General features: G+C 42.3%; 1 protein-coding gene across 1 annotated transcript in view; it reads right to left on the bottom strand.

Annotated features, from left to right (window-relative positions):
- Window positions 1-3,302: 3,302 nt before the first annotated feature.
- ERBIN (erbb2 interacting protein) overlaps window positions 3,303-17,841 on the bottom strand; it is a 182,687-nt gene continuing 168,148 nt past the window's right edge. Inside the window, exon 28 of the mRNA XM_014524730.2 lies at window positions 3,303-3,392. Coding sequence (XP_014380216.1) covers window positions 3,303-3,392 — 90 coding nt within the window. The remainder of the gene's footprint in view (window positions 3,393-17,841) is intronic.

Here is a 17,841-nt window from a genome sequence, read left to right as displayed (position 1 = left end):
GATCTGTTGTGATCCTGCCGAGTTCTTTGTAACAGAAAAACTACTCTATTACTTTTCTGTAGTCATGAAACAAGTAAAACTAAGACCTGGCATTTTCCAAGGAGTGCCTTAAGTCTAAAAACATTGAGAACCACTGGCTTAGAGTCATGCTACATTCTCTCTTTGCATGCATATTTAAGCATTTCATGCAAACAGCTTCAATAGGACAGGTTCTACTCCCTGCAGACAAACTGAGTCTGGGGAAGCACTATGTAATAAAGGAAAAGCCCCACCCCATGCTTTGTGCAATCCCTGATCAAGGAAGTGCTCTGAAGAGTCTTACCTGGTGGCACCTTGCAGACAAAATAGATGGAGGAGTGCCTAGCTTGTGATTCCCAGCAGGGGTTAGACATAAGTTTGATAATGAGCTGCTCAGCACTGTCAGGAGGCAGTTCTGGCCAGGCCCAGCAGCAGTCCTTTAGAAGTCTGAATGACTGGGACACCTGCAAACTTGATGTGCCCCCAAGGCTAGGTTGTAGGCGAGGTAAGGTTTTGAGACTCCTTGGTTTGAACCTCTGGTAGAAATGATGCTGAACTGAAGGGCCTAAATTTATTGTGGATTTAGCCCTTTAGCCATCTGTCTTCTGCAAAAAGGGAAAGGAAATTCCTAGACATGCTTTGCAAAAGGAACCATTTTGGGTTTTATAACACACTCATGGAAAAGTCTTGGTTTTCAAAATCTGGGGAACTGTCTGTTCATTGTAACTCCTCCCACACAGTGGGGGCAAAACTACACAAGTGACCTTTTCACTGACACAGGCTAATTATAAATGGTTAGAGTACAGGCTTCAATTGCAGTCTAAACCTAATGCTTAGAATACATTGGCTTAGGGCCAGTTTTCATAATACATTATGGGTGACATTGACTTCAATTTTAAATCCAAATAGTTCTACCAAAGTAGATAATAAGTAGTCTGATACCGCCCCATGAAAGAAAAGCTGAACAACCATTTTCCCCACTGTGTTGCATGATAGTTTGGGAAGTTGCTATTGCTTCAGGAAAGAAAGCATTCACAGATACCCTGACACAGAGCAGTGCCACCCACATTTTCATGCAGGGCATTCTGAAATATTCTACAATTAATGTAGCTGTGTAGGAAGGTCAGTTCTCCAGAAACATAGCTTCATCTGTACTGCAAAAAACAGTGTGGTAATCATTTATCAAAGAACAACTCTGGCTGCTTAGGCGTAGCAGCAGAACATGGTTAGTTGCATGTTTCCCAATAGAGTATTAACCCAATTGTGTGTTTGGATATAATTATGTTTTGAGCTAGATTTGTTGTTAATTGAATATAGATTATTAAACATTAAAGTGTAGTCAGGGACTTTCTCAGCAAAAAGCACTAGTGTGGGGCTGAATCCTGAATAACCATATAAATTAGTAAAGTGGAAATCTTTGTATTCAGTGGGCACATCTACACATGCCCTCACTGCGCATTTGGTACTGCACAGTCATTTAGTACTTGCTAAAGCAGTCCTGGTGGTGCACGGTTATTTTTAGATGCTGTGTTGCCGTAGTGATGAGCTACAGTGCTGTAGCTTGTTGCTACGGTGACTAGTGCAGTAATGCCAACTGTTGCAAAACCATCGCAAGACTTGGGATTTCAAAGTCAAAATAACTCTGAGTCGTGATCTCCTGATCCAACCCTCAGATCCCCAGGTTTTCCCAGCTAGTAAGTGGAGGAAAAGGGGAAGGGGGGAGGTCATTGCCCCCAGGTGAGGGAGGGAATGGGGCAGGAGCAGGGGCAGGGATAAATGGGGCCCCAGGGCCAGGGCAGATCATCCAGAGGTGCCGGGGCGGGGAGGGCGCAGCTCCCTGCAGCAGCACACAGCCCTGGGGAGGCATGGGGGCACATTCCCCCTGCAGGGCAGAGGTTGGCTGTCCACTGTGGGCTGGGGCACTGTGCCCTGCCACTTTGCCCCAAGAACTCAGTTGTGCAATGCCATTGCCACCCACTGGGCAGGCAGGGGACATGGGATGCATTGGCCTCACAGTGTGTCCCCTGCCTGCCCAGCAGCAGGAGGCACAGTCTATCCATATCATCTGGTGGCTCAGAAACTGGCTCCAGAGTTGGATCAAAGAGATTCAATATAGATGCAGCAAGCTGGAAGCCAATCTCTTTTGAACTGAAATTGCTGTGTGTCCATTCATTTGTATAATATATATTTGAGAACTTGGTTAAAGGACCAGCGGCTCTGATAGTAATGTCATTAGTATGGAAATTGGTATCAATCACAAGTCTTCCATCATAAACAAGACATGCCTCATTAATTGCCTTGAAGGTTTCATAATCCACTCCCTTGTGGGAAAAGTTAAGGAATGCCTAAAAAGATGTAATAAGTATAGGTTATAAACATTGCTCATTGTCTATTATGAGTCCTCTGGCACATTTTGAACTGTGATTTATTTTGTACACGCTATTTGTACATACTGGGCATGTCTATGCATGAATTTATACATACCTAAACTTAACGTGTCTTAGCATAATGCACGTTAAGGCTGTCGGGGCCGAGGGGCTGTGGCCAGCAGCCCGGGCACGTGGGCCGGGGAAAGGGTCGGCACGGCGAACTAGAATTAGGCACTGACGCGTAGAGGTTGATTAAAGATTGTTTTACTTACACCGTAGGTGGTCGCGGCGCAGGCAGGAAAAACTTTCTTGAGTTGCAGTTACAGACAAACACAAGCGAAGTTTGCTAGGCTCCACCGAAGACACACGAGCGGAGTTTGCTAGGCTCCACTAAACGAACATGAACAGAGCTCTGGATACCATTCACGGAGTTTGCTAGGCTCCGTGGAATGACTGAAATGAGAGTCCGAAAGGTGACTCTCCATGAACGCGCAGGGTAGGGTACGTCGAGGGATTGTGCGGTGACGGGGAGAGGCTAGAGGTTGATCAGGCCCCTGTATCCTCCTCTAAGTCACATGCGGAGTTTGCTAGGCTCCACGGCACGCTTAGAGTTCTTCACGAGATGGATATGAAGTCCTCCAACTTGAGCGGAAACTGCTCAAGCCTCTTATACGGCTAGCAAGTCAATCGCTAGCCGCCACGTGGGAATAATTTAGAAACAGCCAATAGTGGGAAACAAATTTACATACGAGTGGCAGGAACTCCTTTGCACCGGGGTTTTCTCTATGCAACTGAGAATTGCACCGTGCAAAGAAAGCTCCTTGTGGCGGGAAATAATTCTGCAGTGCCGAAGCGCACACAAAATCATACCCTTTGGGTCATGATAGTAGACACACCTAGTGTGTCTGTATGGTGTCAGCTTTGGGCTTCATTCTTCTTTCCAATATGTCTTGCTTCATTCTTCTTTCCAGATAAAGCCTTTCTGCCATTTGTGTTTCTCTTTCTCTATTCAATTTCAAAATGGAAAACTTATCTTAAAAACAAATATAAGTTCCAATCCTTGTATCAAAAAGAAAGAGAGGTTCTTCTCTTGATTAAGTCCCTCAACACATTTCTGATTGACAGGAGTTTCAGGAAAGAAAAAGCTTTTAGCTTCTTTACTATGTAAAACTGTACTATAAACTTACAGTTTCTTTCATAATAGAAACAGTTTCCAGTAGTCTAAGGAAGTTTGTGGACCATTCTTTGTGTGCCATTCAGAAATTGCCCAGAAAACAAGTTACACTTTCTGTCTGATTGAACATTGGAAACAGTGTTTGAAAGAATGTGATTTGCATGTAAAACTTCTGTTACTCAGACAGGAAAGCCAGAAGGAACATTCTGATTGCTTTGCTTTTCTTCTGTCCTAAAAAAAAGAAAGGACTGACTTTCATTTAAATTTTATTTAGGAGAGAGAATTTCTGGCAACATGTGAGGAAGCTTAGCTGTCAGTTGTTTGGCTGATGCTGTAGCATATAATATTGTTAATACTTCAGTACTCATAGAAAGTACCATTCTTTGTATGCCATTCAGAAGATGTGTTAAGCGTGTTTGCTTCAGACCAAGTACACCTACAAAATATTCTGTAATAAGCTGTGTCAGAAGAGTGTTGTTTTATGCAGGTACCTGAAAATTTCAGTGAATTTAACATCTTTGTCAACCAGTGTTGCTAATCTAAGAGGTTGCTTCTCATAGGCCAAACTAATTTCTAGCGGTGCACCATTACAGATTTTGGGGTCAATACCGATAGCCGATTTTTAAGAAGTCATATTGAATGATACCAATCCACTTCCTGATACAGCTGCGTCCAGTTGGTAAATCTGTTGTGGTGAAAGCGGAGGGCGGAGGAAAGGGGCATGGGGGGCAGATCAACACCCCCTGCCTTGAGGGAGGGAGTGGGGCTGGGGGGGCGTGGGACAGAGCTGCAGCTTACCTTGGGGTCGCGGCTCCTGCTGCTGCTCCCACCACTCATCCAGGAGGGCACAAGGAGGGGCATGTGCCCGAATCTGTGCTGGGTGGGCCGGGCAGGCTGCAGTGCTGCACTCGGGGCAGGCAGCGGCAGTGCTGGGAGGAGGGTTATGGGTGGGTGGGCTATAGCCCCCCCCGCAAGCCCCTTCCCAATGCTGCCACCACCTGCTCTGTTCACAACACAATGTTGCCCCAGCACACAGTGGCGACACATAGGGGGTGCATCCCCTGAGAGCACTGGTGCACTCCCTCACAACCAGCATCCCCTGCTTAGGCGGCAGGCAAGGGGGGCAAGCAGGAGTGCTGGTGTCCCCCCTGAGACTTCTGGCCAGAGAATGGGGATGCCAGGAGAAGTGCCACTGGCACTTTCAGAAGCATCTCTGGCCCTTCTAGGCATGCCACTGGCACTTCCAAGCAGCTTTCCCTCTTACAGCCCCCCAGTTGCTGACTGGCCACTGGGGGGGCAAGTGCTCCCCCTAACTCAGGAGGCATCAGTCATCTATGCCACAGCTGCAGCCTGCCTGGCCCGCCCTGCACAGATCCAGGGGCACATCCCCCCCAAACGCCTTCTCGGACAAGCGGTGAGAGCCACTGGACAAGCCACACGCAGCAGCAGGAGCTGCCTTCCCCTTACCCTGCACCCCCCAGATAAGCCACAGCTCCATCCCATGCCCTGCCCTGCCCAGCCCCAGCCCCACTCCCTCCCTCACCATGGACGGCATTGATCTGTGCCCCCTCCTCTTTCACCACAACAGACTTACCAGCAGGACGCAGCTCTCTGCACTGCCGAGCTGTGCTCCTCACTGCCTGCATGCTGCACTGCAGCTGAGTACACGAATGAGCATTTATCAGCCAAATTATCAGCCACATCAGGCCAATTTCCAAAATATAGTCAATTTTCTTTATATCTGTGCCGATCCAATATCAGACCGATGTATTGGTACACCTCTACTAATTTCCCATTACTTTATTATTTCCCAACTAGTGGTTGCTCTTTGTGTGTTGCTATAATAACTGCTGTTCCACTTTATTTAACAAAGAGAAGAGAAGACAATTGGTATCAATTGGCTCAGTGAAGATGACAAGGAACTGCATTGAGACGGACATTTGACTTTGCTACAGCATTAAGCTTTCTTTGGCAGTCCATTTGATGAATACTTCTCAGCTTGCTACAGTTGTCAAATGACTGGTCAGCAGTCAAGCACAAGCTACCAGCAAATGGTTTCTGCCTCTTGTTTTGTGTTTTAGTTAGGCTTCAGTGGGATCTGAAATTATATGTGGGATCTGAAATTATATTAAATTTTAAAAAGAAGCTCTACTACTTTGGGGGAGAAAGGCCCAAATATTAAAATCACAATTATACAAACAGTTTTGGGTTTAAGGAAAGTCTCACTTGATGTATTAAATGAAATGAAAAAGGCTCAAATTAAGTTGAATGGTGCTGATCTATAAAGTCTTGCCAAAATTTAATTACAGAGCTTTTACTCAAAAGCTTACTCCACTTCATAAAAACATTTAATCTAGGAGTTCTAATAAAACTACATCAGTTTTTTAAATATAGTTAATTTGTACTGCCTATACAGTTCTATCTTCCCAGTACATGAAAGCCACAAAATGATACATTTCCAGTCTGGTACAGAGTTATTCAAAGAAGAAAGCTTTTACTCAGAATTTTTTTTTAATGTAACAGAACAACAGGCTGTTTGCAGACATTTAAAAACAAAAACGGCGCTTTACTTTAAACTCCATACGCTTTCACACCAAGCCCAGCACATTCCCAGAAGAGGCAGTGTGTTAGCTGAACCCAGCTTGCCCAACATCTGTATAGATCTGGTATGGGCTTTTTTGGCACTTTTCTCTAATAGCTGATTGAATCAGCTATTAGATATAAGTGCCAAAGCACATCGTTGAAGTGCCTAATCTACACAGACGCTGCAGAGCTGAGACAAAGTAACGCACTGCTTTTTCCAGTAAAGCACAGTTTGTTTGTTGTTGTTGTTTTAATGTCTATTAGCAGCCGGTAGTTACAGTTAGATAGCCTGTGCTACTAAACTGTTTGTCCTTACAAAAGAACTTTATGAAATATACTTTATAATGCAAAACAAAAAAAATGCACCAACATCCTGAATAAACATTGAAAAAAGTATGTCTCGACTTTTAAAACAAAGATAACACTTGCATTTTGTATTAAGAAAGAACAGGATTTATTTTACAATCCCTTGCTTCCTCTCACAGTAAACTGATCAGTGAGTGGCAGGGAAGGGATGGAGGTTGGCTTTACCATGTGCTCCAGATCACTGTATTTTTTCTTCTTTTGTCTTTTATAGTTTGTCAGAATTTTTTCCACCCAAGTATAAACTCATGCAGTAATGCCTGCCTAAGGCGATGTTTATGCTGGCAGAACTGGCCCTAAATTAAGTAACTCAGATATTTGAACCAATCTCACTGCAGTCAAGAAGTCTGCCCAGCTAATTTACCCTGAAATTTGGGCAAAATTTCATGCTATCATTGCTGGACTGCTTTTGGTACCCGAGTAAGCTTGTTCAAGAGATAGCATCTGAAGTTGGTACTTACATACCAACTTTAGGCACATCTATATGAGACATGTACTGTGCAACTGCCTAATTAGCTCCACAGTAAAGTCTCAGCTTCTACATGTGCAGCCCTATTAGGCTGCAGGAAACTAACTCCACTATAGGTTAGTACATGTAAACACAAGAACTATCCTACAGTGGTGTTCTTTAGCACACAGCAACATGTGTAGATGCTGATGGGGTGGCTGGGGCACAAGGGTGCTTCAGTGTGGAGGCTGCCTGCTGTCTAGCCCCACCCTAGAGCACCCTCATACCCCAGCAAGCTCCTCCACAGCACACTGAGCTGGGTTAGAGCAGCCCTGAGCTGGCAGGCTGGTACCTTGGGCCCTCTGCCAGCCAGCGCTGCTCTGACCTGGCTCAAAATACTTCAGCTCAAGGAACACATGTAAACACAGTGCCTGGGAGCAATACACTCCAGTGTGATATGCACTGGAGTTTATTGTGTTGCATTAATTTCATTTGTAGACACCCCCACTGAGTGCCATAGTATTCAAGTAGGTGCAAGAACATGGGCCCTTAATTAAATAAAGGGAACTCATCATACTTGGACAAAAGAAGTAAGTGACATTAAAATATAGCATGAGCTATTTTATATGCTGAGGGGAGTTGTTTGTTTGTTTTTTTATGAAGTATATTGTAAAGATTGGGAGTTATATGCAAGTATTCCACAATATCTGCTGTTGCATCTACAGAGCATGTAGCTTTCAACTCATTACTTTTATGTAGCAATAGTACCCCTTAATTATTTCGCCAGTTTGTAAATTAGTATCTGGTACAATACAGAAGTTAAGAGAAGCACAGTAAAACCAAAATTAATAATAAAGGTATTGTACTCAGTGATAGAAGGTAACCAAAGGAGTCTATGTAAAAGTAGGACTATCTTTCTCACTTCACAATGCTGTAGATTTTAACATCAGGAGGGACAATTAAGTCACCTTACTTGAGCTCCTGCATATTCTTGGTTGTACCCAGTTACCCCTGCATTGATTTTGGTAATCTGTATAGCTAAAGCTCATCTTCCAGGAATGCATCCCTTCTTACTTTGCAGACAAGTGCTAGAGACTGTACCACTTTCCTCGGTAGTTTCCCCCAGTGATTAAGCAGTCTCTGCTGAAAATCCATGCCTTACTTCTAAGTTAAATGTGTCTTACTTCAGTTTCCTAGCATTGCTTCTTGTTACCCCTTTCACTGTGAGACTGGCAGTTTTTTAATACCCAGTAGTTCTCCTTCTTAAGGTCCTTTCACCAAATCATCTCTTAAACCCCATTTTGAAAAACGAAACAGATTATACTCCTTGAGTCCCCTCCTTTCAGCCATTTTTTCCAGCTCTCCATTTTCTCAATATCAGAAGCAGCTGTGCAGTATGGCAGGATCATTCTTACAAGAGCCATATGCAACATTAGTAAAGTCACCTCTCTATTCAGTACCCCCACTTGCACATCCAAGGATAACATTAGTTCTTGCCACAGTGTTCCACCAACCTCTTTCCTGAATCCTTTTCTACCTAGGATACAGTTCTCTCAATTCTACAGGTGTGGCCTACCTGCACTACTTCTTTCTACACATATAACTTTGCATTTGGCTGTGTTAAAATACTTTGTTTGAATGGGCCACTTTACCCCACAATCTAGTTCAATCTGTCCGATTGCCTGTTCCAATTTGGTTTTTTTACCACTCCATCATCAAGGTCTTACCCACACATTTCTCAGCAGGTCACTGACAGTAATGTTAAATGGGATTAGGCCTGGAATCAGTACTTGTGAAATCGCAGTAGAAACAGCCTGTCTCCCACCAGTGGCTATTTTAGATTCCTGCTACACAGTTCTTAAGACATGTAACATAGCATGATACACTGTCAATAAAGCATGAGTATTTTAATGAATATATTGTGTAGTATAGAGATGAACACGTTACAAAAGTGTATTATATCTTTGCAGTTACCTTTATCAACCAAAACTGTAATCTCATACTGTCTTGTTTGACAGTCCCTAATTTATAGCCTACCTGTAAAAATTTCAAAGGATTTTTCTGGTAGAAAATTTCTTTACTTGAGTTATTTCTTCCAGCTGGAACTAGAATCAGAAACCTGCAGGTCCCAGAAGAGTTCTTTGTGTTGAACTAATGAAGAATCTGCTGTCAATATTAATAGTTTAAGTCTGTCAAACATCCAGTTCCTAGATGGCAGTAACTAATTCATTCATCAGAATGTAACTGTCATCATCATTTCAGCGCAGAAAGTATTCATGCATGTGGCTTTTATTTATCTTGTCTCAACTGTTAGTTTTCAAATAATTGGACAGAAGAAAAAAAAGATTTGGACTGCTGTTCTTGCATTAGAATTGGCCACAGCAATATAGGTTGTAAGAACCCAGTTAGAGGCTATTATAAACATGTCGTAAAAGAAAGGTCCCTTTTCCCCCTGTAAGATGGTCAAATATTCAGAGATAGAGTAATGCTTTTTCCCCCTCAAAATAGGGTCTAATCTGACAAACAAGAGCATTGGTGGCGGTGGTGGTCCTTTATAAAGGTAATAAATGCAATTCTCTCCCTTTTACGGACTGGAGAAAACTAGACACGCTCACTCAGGGATAGATTTGGGGGAACAATTTGGGTTTAATTACCAGTCCAGTCACATCATAACCATAATATACTGCTGCTTCAATCACATGTGGAATCATTTTTATTTTTTTAAATGAAACTCCTTGAATTACAGAAGCAAGTAATTTTTACAGTGGTCTGTTTTTTTAAAGTGTTACAATATTGTTTGAAATCAGTGTAATTAAACGAAAAAGAATGATTAAGATACATTCCTGGTATGAAAAAAGTTCCCCTAAGGAGAAGGAGATTCAGCAGCTCAGAGGCAACTGATTTTTTGCCTAATTATAGGTGGTTGAAAGCGTGCTGGTAATGGAAGTGCTACAGAAAGTGTATCTAGACCTTTGCTAATCTCATGCTATAGTATTAATAAACTAGTGGTGCTGTCACTAGCAGTTCATTTGCTTTCTATTGAGAATCTGTAGAGATGTGCCAAAAGATCCCTCTCTACACCCCCACAATTTGAACAGTCTTTTGGCTCAAGGAACATTTTTTAATGACTTTTAGGCCATTGGCACTGAAATCATTCTCTGTACCCAAATTATTGAATTCATATAAATAATGCATTGCATAGGAAGCTAAGGAAGAACAAGTTGTGGCATTATCTAGTACAATCTAGGTAAGCTTAATTCCACAACAGAAGCATAGTCTGTACTGTCCTATGGGCAGGGGTTTTTCATGTTTTGCATTTATATTGCTGTCATCACAGATTGTCACTGTAACTAGTTTTTTTTTTTTGTGAGTGCATGGAATATTACAAATGTGTAAACGAAGACATTGAATACTAGAATGCAAGAAAGCAAAATTGTGGCTAGATGATGAATGACTGCAATGTCAACTGAAACTGAAGAATCATGCTATCGGCGTCTCTGTTAGGCCTTGTGTCCAAGTGCAGTAACCCAGGGATATTTGCAGTCCAAACAAACATCTATTTTTATTTGTAGATAGATTTGTAATTTCTATGAAGACTGCTCCCAGGGCTTAAATTTGAAAGAAAAAAATCCCCAAATAGCAGCACTTTCCTAGCCTCTTCAGAAGTGCCACACTGGATCCAACAGTGAATCTTGCTGCTGCAGGTAAGCAATTCAGTACATCACTTATTCTCCCCAAAATTGCTATGAAAAAGCAAGTCTCACAGCCCCGCTATTTATACCCAGGATGCCCTAATCTTGTTCCAATGTTTATGTATCTTTCTATCACGATGTTCATTTTTAGTGGTCTCTTTTGCCAAGTTCACACCCCTGCATTTTCAGTTCTTTTTATCTCTGCCTCAGTAGTGTCTTCTTTTACATTACTTCTGGAATTATCCAGCTACTGCTTTTGCTACTCCCTGCTTTGAAGAAGCTTCTTTACTTGTTAGTGTTTTTTTATTTATTACATTTCTTATCAGGTCATTCAGCAGCCATGAGGCCTATTCTTCCCATACTCCTTTTTGGAGACTTAGCTTAACTATAACTTAGCACTGGGGTCAGCAATGTTTTTGGGCAGAGTGCCAAAACCACCTGCAACCTCAACTTGTAATACACTGGCGTGCCAGGGGAACCACAAAGGGCCCGATCTTTATTGTGGCAGCCCTGGCCCCTTCCCCACCATCTGCCCTGAGGTGCATGTACCAAGCAAAATGCCTTTGTGTTGCGGGGGTTGCCTACCTGTGACTTAGCATAACCAAAACTCCTACACTGCTGTCAACAAAAAACACCATTTCAATTGTATTTTTATTCATATTCATCCAAAATAGGAAACATTATGTTGGTACCATATAAAATAACCTTCACGTTCAGGCTGAAAAGTTATTTAGCACATTATCAAAGTTTACATTTGTAAAATGTTACTGCCTCTCCATTAATGTTATAATGTAGTAATTGCAAACCATGATCAAAAGGCAAACATAAATTACCACTGAGTCCCATTATTCAAAATCACCAAAGGTGTTTTCAAAGTTTTCAGCATGTGAATTCAACAGAATGAAGATCAGCTTAAAAACTATCCAGTCCAGTGTGGCTCCTGACCTTGAGGTGCACAGAACAAATAATGAAACTAGCTGTTAACAGTTAAGATGCTACTTTAATGACCAAATACTTTCTTTTTCCCAGGTCATTTACTTGCGATCACCCCCACTTAGACAGCTGCTAACATTTTTTCCACTACTGTACTGGGGAAACTTGGCTGGCAAAAACATTTGCAGTGTAAATATCTGCTATGTGTATTCAACAGTGGTGGAATCTTCTGTGGATTGGATCCTACTGGGAGCAGATTGAATATGTTGGCACGATGGTAGGGCCTCTCATAGTACTTTCATCATATGGATTTTGCTGTCAGATAATTGCAATTCAGGATATAGACAAATGTTTATTTGTAGCAGTACAAAGTACCTCATTCAGATCAAGCAAAAGCTTTTTGATACACCCTTCTGTTATCAAGACTCCTGGCTTTTTCCTGTCTTTGTCTCCATGATTTTTGTTAACTGTCTGATTGCTCATTTTTTCTGAGCACCAAGATGAAGATGTAGAGCAGCTCTGTCTTATTTGCATCTTCTGTTAATAGCTCACCCTGACCACAAAGGCTTTTTTGGTCTTTCTTTTTCTGACCAATGGATTGTTGTCTTCAACTTCCTTTACCAGATATAACTCAGTGTTTTACCCTTCATTTCCTGATTTTGTTCCTGCACCTTTTTTTTTTTTTTTTTTTTTTTTGGGGGGGGGGGGGGTATTTTTCCTTACTGAAAGGTTCTTTCCTTCTTTCCATTGCCTGTAAGTTTTCCTTTTGATTTTGTGGTATCTAAGAAGCTCTTTCTGTGGCTGCATCACTCTCTTGCCATTTTTCTTATGTGTGCACTGTGTTGAAATAGATGAGCTTCTTAGAATTATGGATTCTGTCATATCATGACTGCTTCCTCCCCGGTTCCAAATCACCTTCACATTCTCTACTAGTTCTTTCTTATTGGTCAGAACAACATCCAAGATAAATGATCCCTCAATTAAATCCTCACCTTTCTGGAGTCGAACATTGTCCTCTATGCATGAAACTTACTGGATATTTTATATGTCACTGTATTATTCTTCCAGTAAATATTGATTAATTTAAAATTCCTCATTGTGACCATCTCATAATTTTTGGATAATCTTGTCTCTTTGTAGACTGCCTCATTCACCTTTTCTTCTCGACTTAGTGCTCTAGAGGAGAGATCACCACTTTTCTTTTCCCCGTTCTTTTCCTTACAATTCTCTTCTAAACCAGACTGCATCTCATAACATATACCACTTGGCTCAGCAAGAAGGGACCACACGGTACATCATGGGAAATTTAGCCTTACTGCCTTGGATCTTGGGGAGAAAAAGAAAATGAAGCTCTCAAGCTGAAACACTAATGAAGCAGCACCTTGTCCAAATAAAAATATGCAGACATATAGTATAGTACTACCTCCCTTTTTTAATCCTTCAAAAATAGAAAATATTGTTGGACTGTATGATCCCATAACACAGGAATGGTGCATAAGAACCAGTAACCAGGTATATCTATTGTACAGAGACCCAGCCCTGCCAGAAAATCAGAACACAACTACTGTGGCTGGGCTACACTGAAATAATTAATTAATTGAGTCTGCACTGGCACTCGGTAATTACAGTGCATCGGAGCAGCATCCCTACATGTTTACAAGCACCCTAAAACTCTAAAATATATATAAGTGGATATGCAGATGCTTCATTCTTCAGTGTAAACTGAAATAATGCAAAAATAAGTCTTCAAGATGTAATTATTTTAGAAATATATCAACACAGGTGGCTAGCTGTGTTAGTCTGTACTTAAGTGGAAGGTAGGGCAGGGTGGCACCTTAGAGACTAACTGGTTCAGAGGGATATGAACTTTCATAGGCAACAGTCTACTTTGTCAGATGCTAAGAAGGTACCACACTGCCCTACCTTCTACTAGACATATACGAAGTCACTGTTTTGTATACGATCCTTCCCCCATCCCAGACAAAATGAAATTGTTAGTGGCTCTTAAGACTCCAAATGCTCATAGATTAGTTACCTATTAAATATTTACCCACCATTTTGGAAATTTAAAATGTCTTCCAAATATCAGAATGAACGCCTATTTTGAAATTTTATGCATCTGTATTTTAGAAAAAAAACTGTTTAATAATCAACAAATTTGTGAGTAATTATGGTGAGACAGCTTCATCTCATAAGCAAAAAAGACAGTCTATAACAGAAGAGATGAAATACTATTAAACCATTTTAGATGTTTGTTACGAGTCTGCAGTTACAACAGCTCCTTCACCAGTGTTGTTGGTCATGCTTTTTCTCCTTTGCCACTAATTTTCATAGTCATGAGAATAATCAGAGATACACAAGCCTGAAAAAATAAAAACTTCAGTTTTGTCATCTATTTGTCAAAAGTGACTAAGAATCTATATTAAATACCAACCAGAACTGGCTAAAAGGATTGTTTGCCCGACATGCTAAATTTTAGTCAGTTCTGCAATTGATTGTTCAGAAAAAAACTGACCATAGGAATATAATGTTTTATCAACTTGATGCATCATTACTGTTGCACACATGGAAAATTAGTTTCTGCATAGCAAAAAAGTAACATTTAAAACTTGAGGGAATTGTCACTTCAAGTATGAAATTGTACATTTTCAAAAGGTAGAGGACTTCCATTGTTACATTAGCAAAAGTATTAACTAACTAAAATTATCTCTACTGTGATAGCTACACATCAGTGCTTTAGTGGAACAGTACAATTACTCTCATCTATGTCCCCAGAGTACAAAACGTAAATGTATCCTTAAAATCTTCCTACTAGAATGAGAACACACAAGATATATTTTCAATATTTCTGAATATAATTGCAGTAATAACAAACCTAATTTTCCCAACGACTTCTTTGAACTATTACAATTTCAACTACCTTGTAAAATAATTCTTACTAACTCATGTTAGTGTATATGACATTTAAAATATGGTACTTAATTTAACGGGATGTTAGCATATTCTTCCCTAAAAATTGAATTCCGGGGCAACAGATCTGGCAGCAAAATGCCAGGCTTTGTCTTGGTTTGACAGGAGAAATAGAAAATCCAGAAAACAGAACTACCCCTGATGTGTTGGGACTATCTAAAGTAGTTTGCTTGAGTTTTGATCAATTTATAAAGAACTCCAATTGATCAAGTTCTCAGAGTATTAAAGGAGGAGCATTCAGCAGTTCATGTAGTCAGAAGGGAGTCAAATAGGGGACCGAAGCTCTGAGATTTGATACTTCCTGTTGGTGTGGGTCATAGAGAGAATAGACCTACTCTGGAAGAACCTCAGTTCAATAAAATGCTTTGAAGGATGCATGGGTTTTCTACCCATGCTTAAAACTATTGGCCAGGCTGTAATGAAGGCTATATACAAGTGCACTGTGGTAAAAAGAGATCTGGTTCCCAATTCACCATTTGCAAAGCTTGATGGCCTCCTGAAAAAGGGAGCAGGCAGATGTTGGTTGTTGACGTAACACATTGTGTTGCCTGTCATATGCTCTACCCAAATCACCCTCAAGTGCTGCAGAAAGGATTTGCAGGCTTTGTGAACTATCCTCAGTCTCAGTGGGTTGATGTATATCCATGCTGCCCTCTGGAACTAGAGGCCTTTGCCTGGTGGCCATCCATCCATGTGTGCTTACCACTTCAATAAGAGTGTCTATCACTATAGTTCAGCAACAATAGGACTACCAGGGAAAAGATTTTAAGTGCCGGTTAAAGGATTGTTTGCCTGACATGCACTAAATTTTAGCCAGTTTTGCATCCACGGAAGGTGTAGTCTGACAGGCAGCATCATGTAACCATAAAAGGCCTCGTAACCCAGGGTGAGAAGTTCTCAGAGTGATGGAAAAAGGGATTCTAGTTCCGAGATCAAGACAGTCAAATTATGAAGCTGATCCTGAGGCAGGCAGGCCACAGCTGGGTCTAGGGTTGTCCCAGCAAACCCTAGTTTTGGAACTGAACTGCATGAATGTTGACTTTCAGAACAGAGAGTATGCCTCAAACGACCTCAGTAACAGGCAGAGAGAACTTTTTTCACCAGCCCGTTACACAAGCGAGGAAAATATTGTTTCTCCTGAAGTTTGCTACCAATACCGTAAGCAGCTTGGGGAATACCCCTTTGGGCAGTCAGAAAGATAAAATGTAAAACCTTATATTGGCGGTGATTTTGACAATCCTCAGGTGCCTCCCGTATGAAGATAGAATAGGTATGTAGAGGTTGTTGTCCTGAAAATAGAGATGCAAACCAGTCTGCAATTCCAGGGAGATGGCTCTGACAGCAATTATCATCATAGTAAACTTCAACTTAAATGTGCTTTAGTTGAGTCTCCTGAAGTGGCCATGGTTTTTTTTTTTTTTGTTTTGGTTTTTTTTTAGGGCTGATTGGTAATCCCTGTAGATAGGGCCTTCTTTCTTGATTCAGGTGGGGAGGACTTTTATTGTCCCTAATGAAAAGAGCTAGAGAACCTCTTGTTGCAAAAGGATCTTGGCAAGAAGGATCCCCCAAAGAGGGAGGGGGAATTAAGGATGACCTACTGATTCATAGTGATAGAGGGCCTTTTATGTTCAGAGTCAGACATTTTTTGAAAGGGGATGTAATTCAAGCTTTGAAATCTCTTGGGTTAGTTTGGATCTGTCAACAGTCACAGCAAAAACAACACAGCTTATGCTCTAAGGTAGGGCTGTCCAGTTTACTGCCCACAAGGGGTTAAAATGAAGTTCACAGGCTCCTGATGTCTGACAAGTTTCCAGATACCCCTTCCTCCCTTCAGCTTCTGCTTCACCTCCTCCCCCCGGGGGGTGGGGTGGGGTGGTGTGGTGAGACCCACAGGACCTGGAGTGAGAGTATGAACGGTAGACCTTGCAAGTGGAGGGGTCTACGTAGCAGGTGGGTACTAGGTGGGGGGCGTGGAGGGGTTCATGGCAGGAGGAAATGAGTGGGGAGCTGCAGAGTGCATGGCCTAGCAGGACGATGGGTTGCATGGTTATACCCAGAGCCCTGGAATCTGGGTTTCTCCCAGGCAGCAGAGATGCTTACACACTCTATCACTAGCAGTGTTAGGGGGGCATAAAAGGAGGAGTGCTTGACTTGAGGTGACCTCAAGGATGATATTCTGGGCACATAGTTATTTGGGTTTTTTTATTTAAAAAAAAGGCAGGTGGCAACAGGCCAATCATGCAAAAACAACTATACTGACCTAAATAATTAGTAAAATTAGCTAGAAGCAGTTCAGGCAATTACAGCAAGGTGATTTGACCCAAGCCAAGAGGTAGCTGAGAGAGTGAGAAACACAGTAAGCAAATGACACCTTTTATGTCGGTGCAGCAGGTACACACATGCTGCATGGACACTGCTGGTTAAAAAAATTTGCAAGTTCAGGTACATAAAGATGTATAAAGGAATATGTACAAAGATAATCTCTATATAACCAGCAAAGACCAAGAGACTGCTAATATTTTATATTCACTAGGAAATGAAGAACCTTGAACTCGCTTGGAGGAATGGGAATGTGAAAGTATGCCTTCCTTTTAGGAAAAAATCCCAGTGATTATCAGTATCTTGAATTAATAGAATAATTTTCTGCATTCAGAACCTAGACATAAGTTATGGTACATTGCTAAATGAAAGCCTACCGTTATGAATAGTAAGTAGGACTGTGCCCCCCAGAAAGAGTCCAGGACAGCCCCGCAGCCCTCCTTTTAAAGTGTCGGGAGACTGGGGCTGGGCGAGGGATGGAGCCGAGCAGGGCAGCCATGGGCGCTTCTCCCATGGCTCTCCCTGCCGGTGCAGAGGCAGGGATAACTGGGTGGGCCCCAGCCCCTATACTGCCCTGCCCTGCCCAGCCCCAGCCTCCTGGCACAAAAAAAGCCCCGTATTCACCAGCTGTAGCAGTGACTATTAGGGCCCCTGAGGGCTCATGGCAGAGCCCCCCCACGCAGCAAAGCACAAGGCAGTGGGGATCGCCCCCCTACCACTTGGCACCTGTGTGGCAGCTGTCACATAGCTCAGGTGCAGTCCAGCTTAGCAGGGCACTGTGCACTGTCTGGGAGCTGGGGTGGTTCCACCTGTCAGCCAGAGCCTGGCACCACTCAACCCCAGTGGCCCCAGCTCCCACACAGCGCGCAGCACCCTGCCAAGCCACACTGCACCCTGCTGCCCCCCCACTGCATGGGTGGGCTTTGCCACAAGCCCTCAGAGGCCCTGATCCCAGCTGCTGCAGCCGGGGAA

This window comes from Alligator sinensis, unplaced genomic scaffold (genome assembly GCF_000455745.1).
Source record: "Alligator sinensis unplaced genomic scaffold, ASM45574v1 scaffold1510_1, whole genome shotgun sequence".
Lineage (NCBI taxonomy): Eukaryota > Metazoa > Chordata > Crocodylia > Alligatoridae > Alligator > Alligator sinensis.
This window is presented reverse-complemented; position numbering and strand designations above follow the sequence as displayed.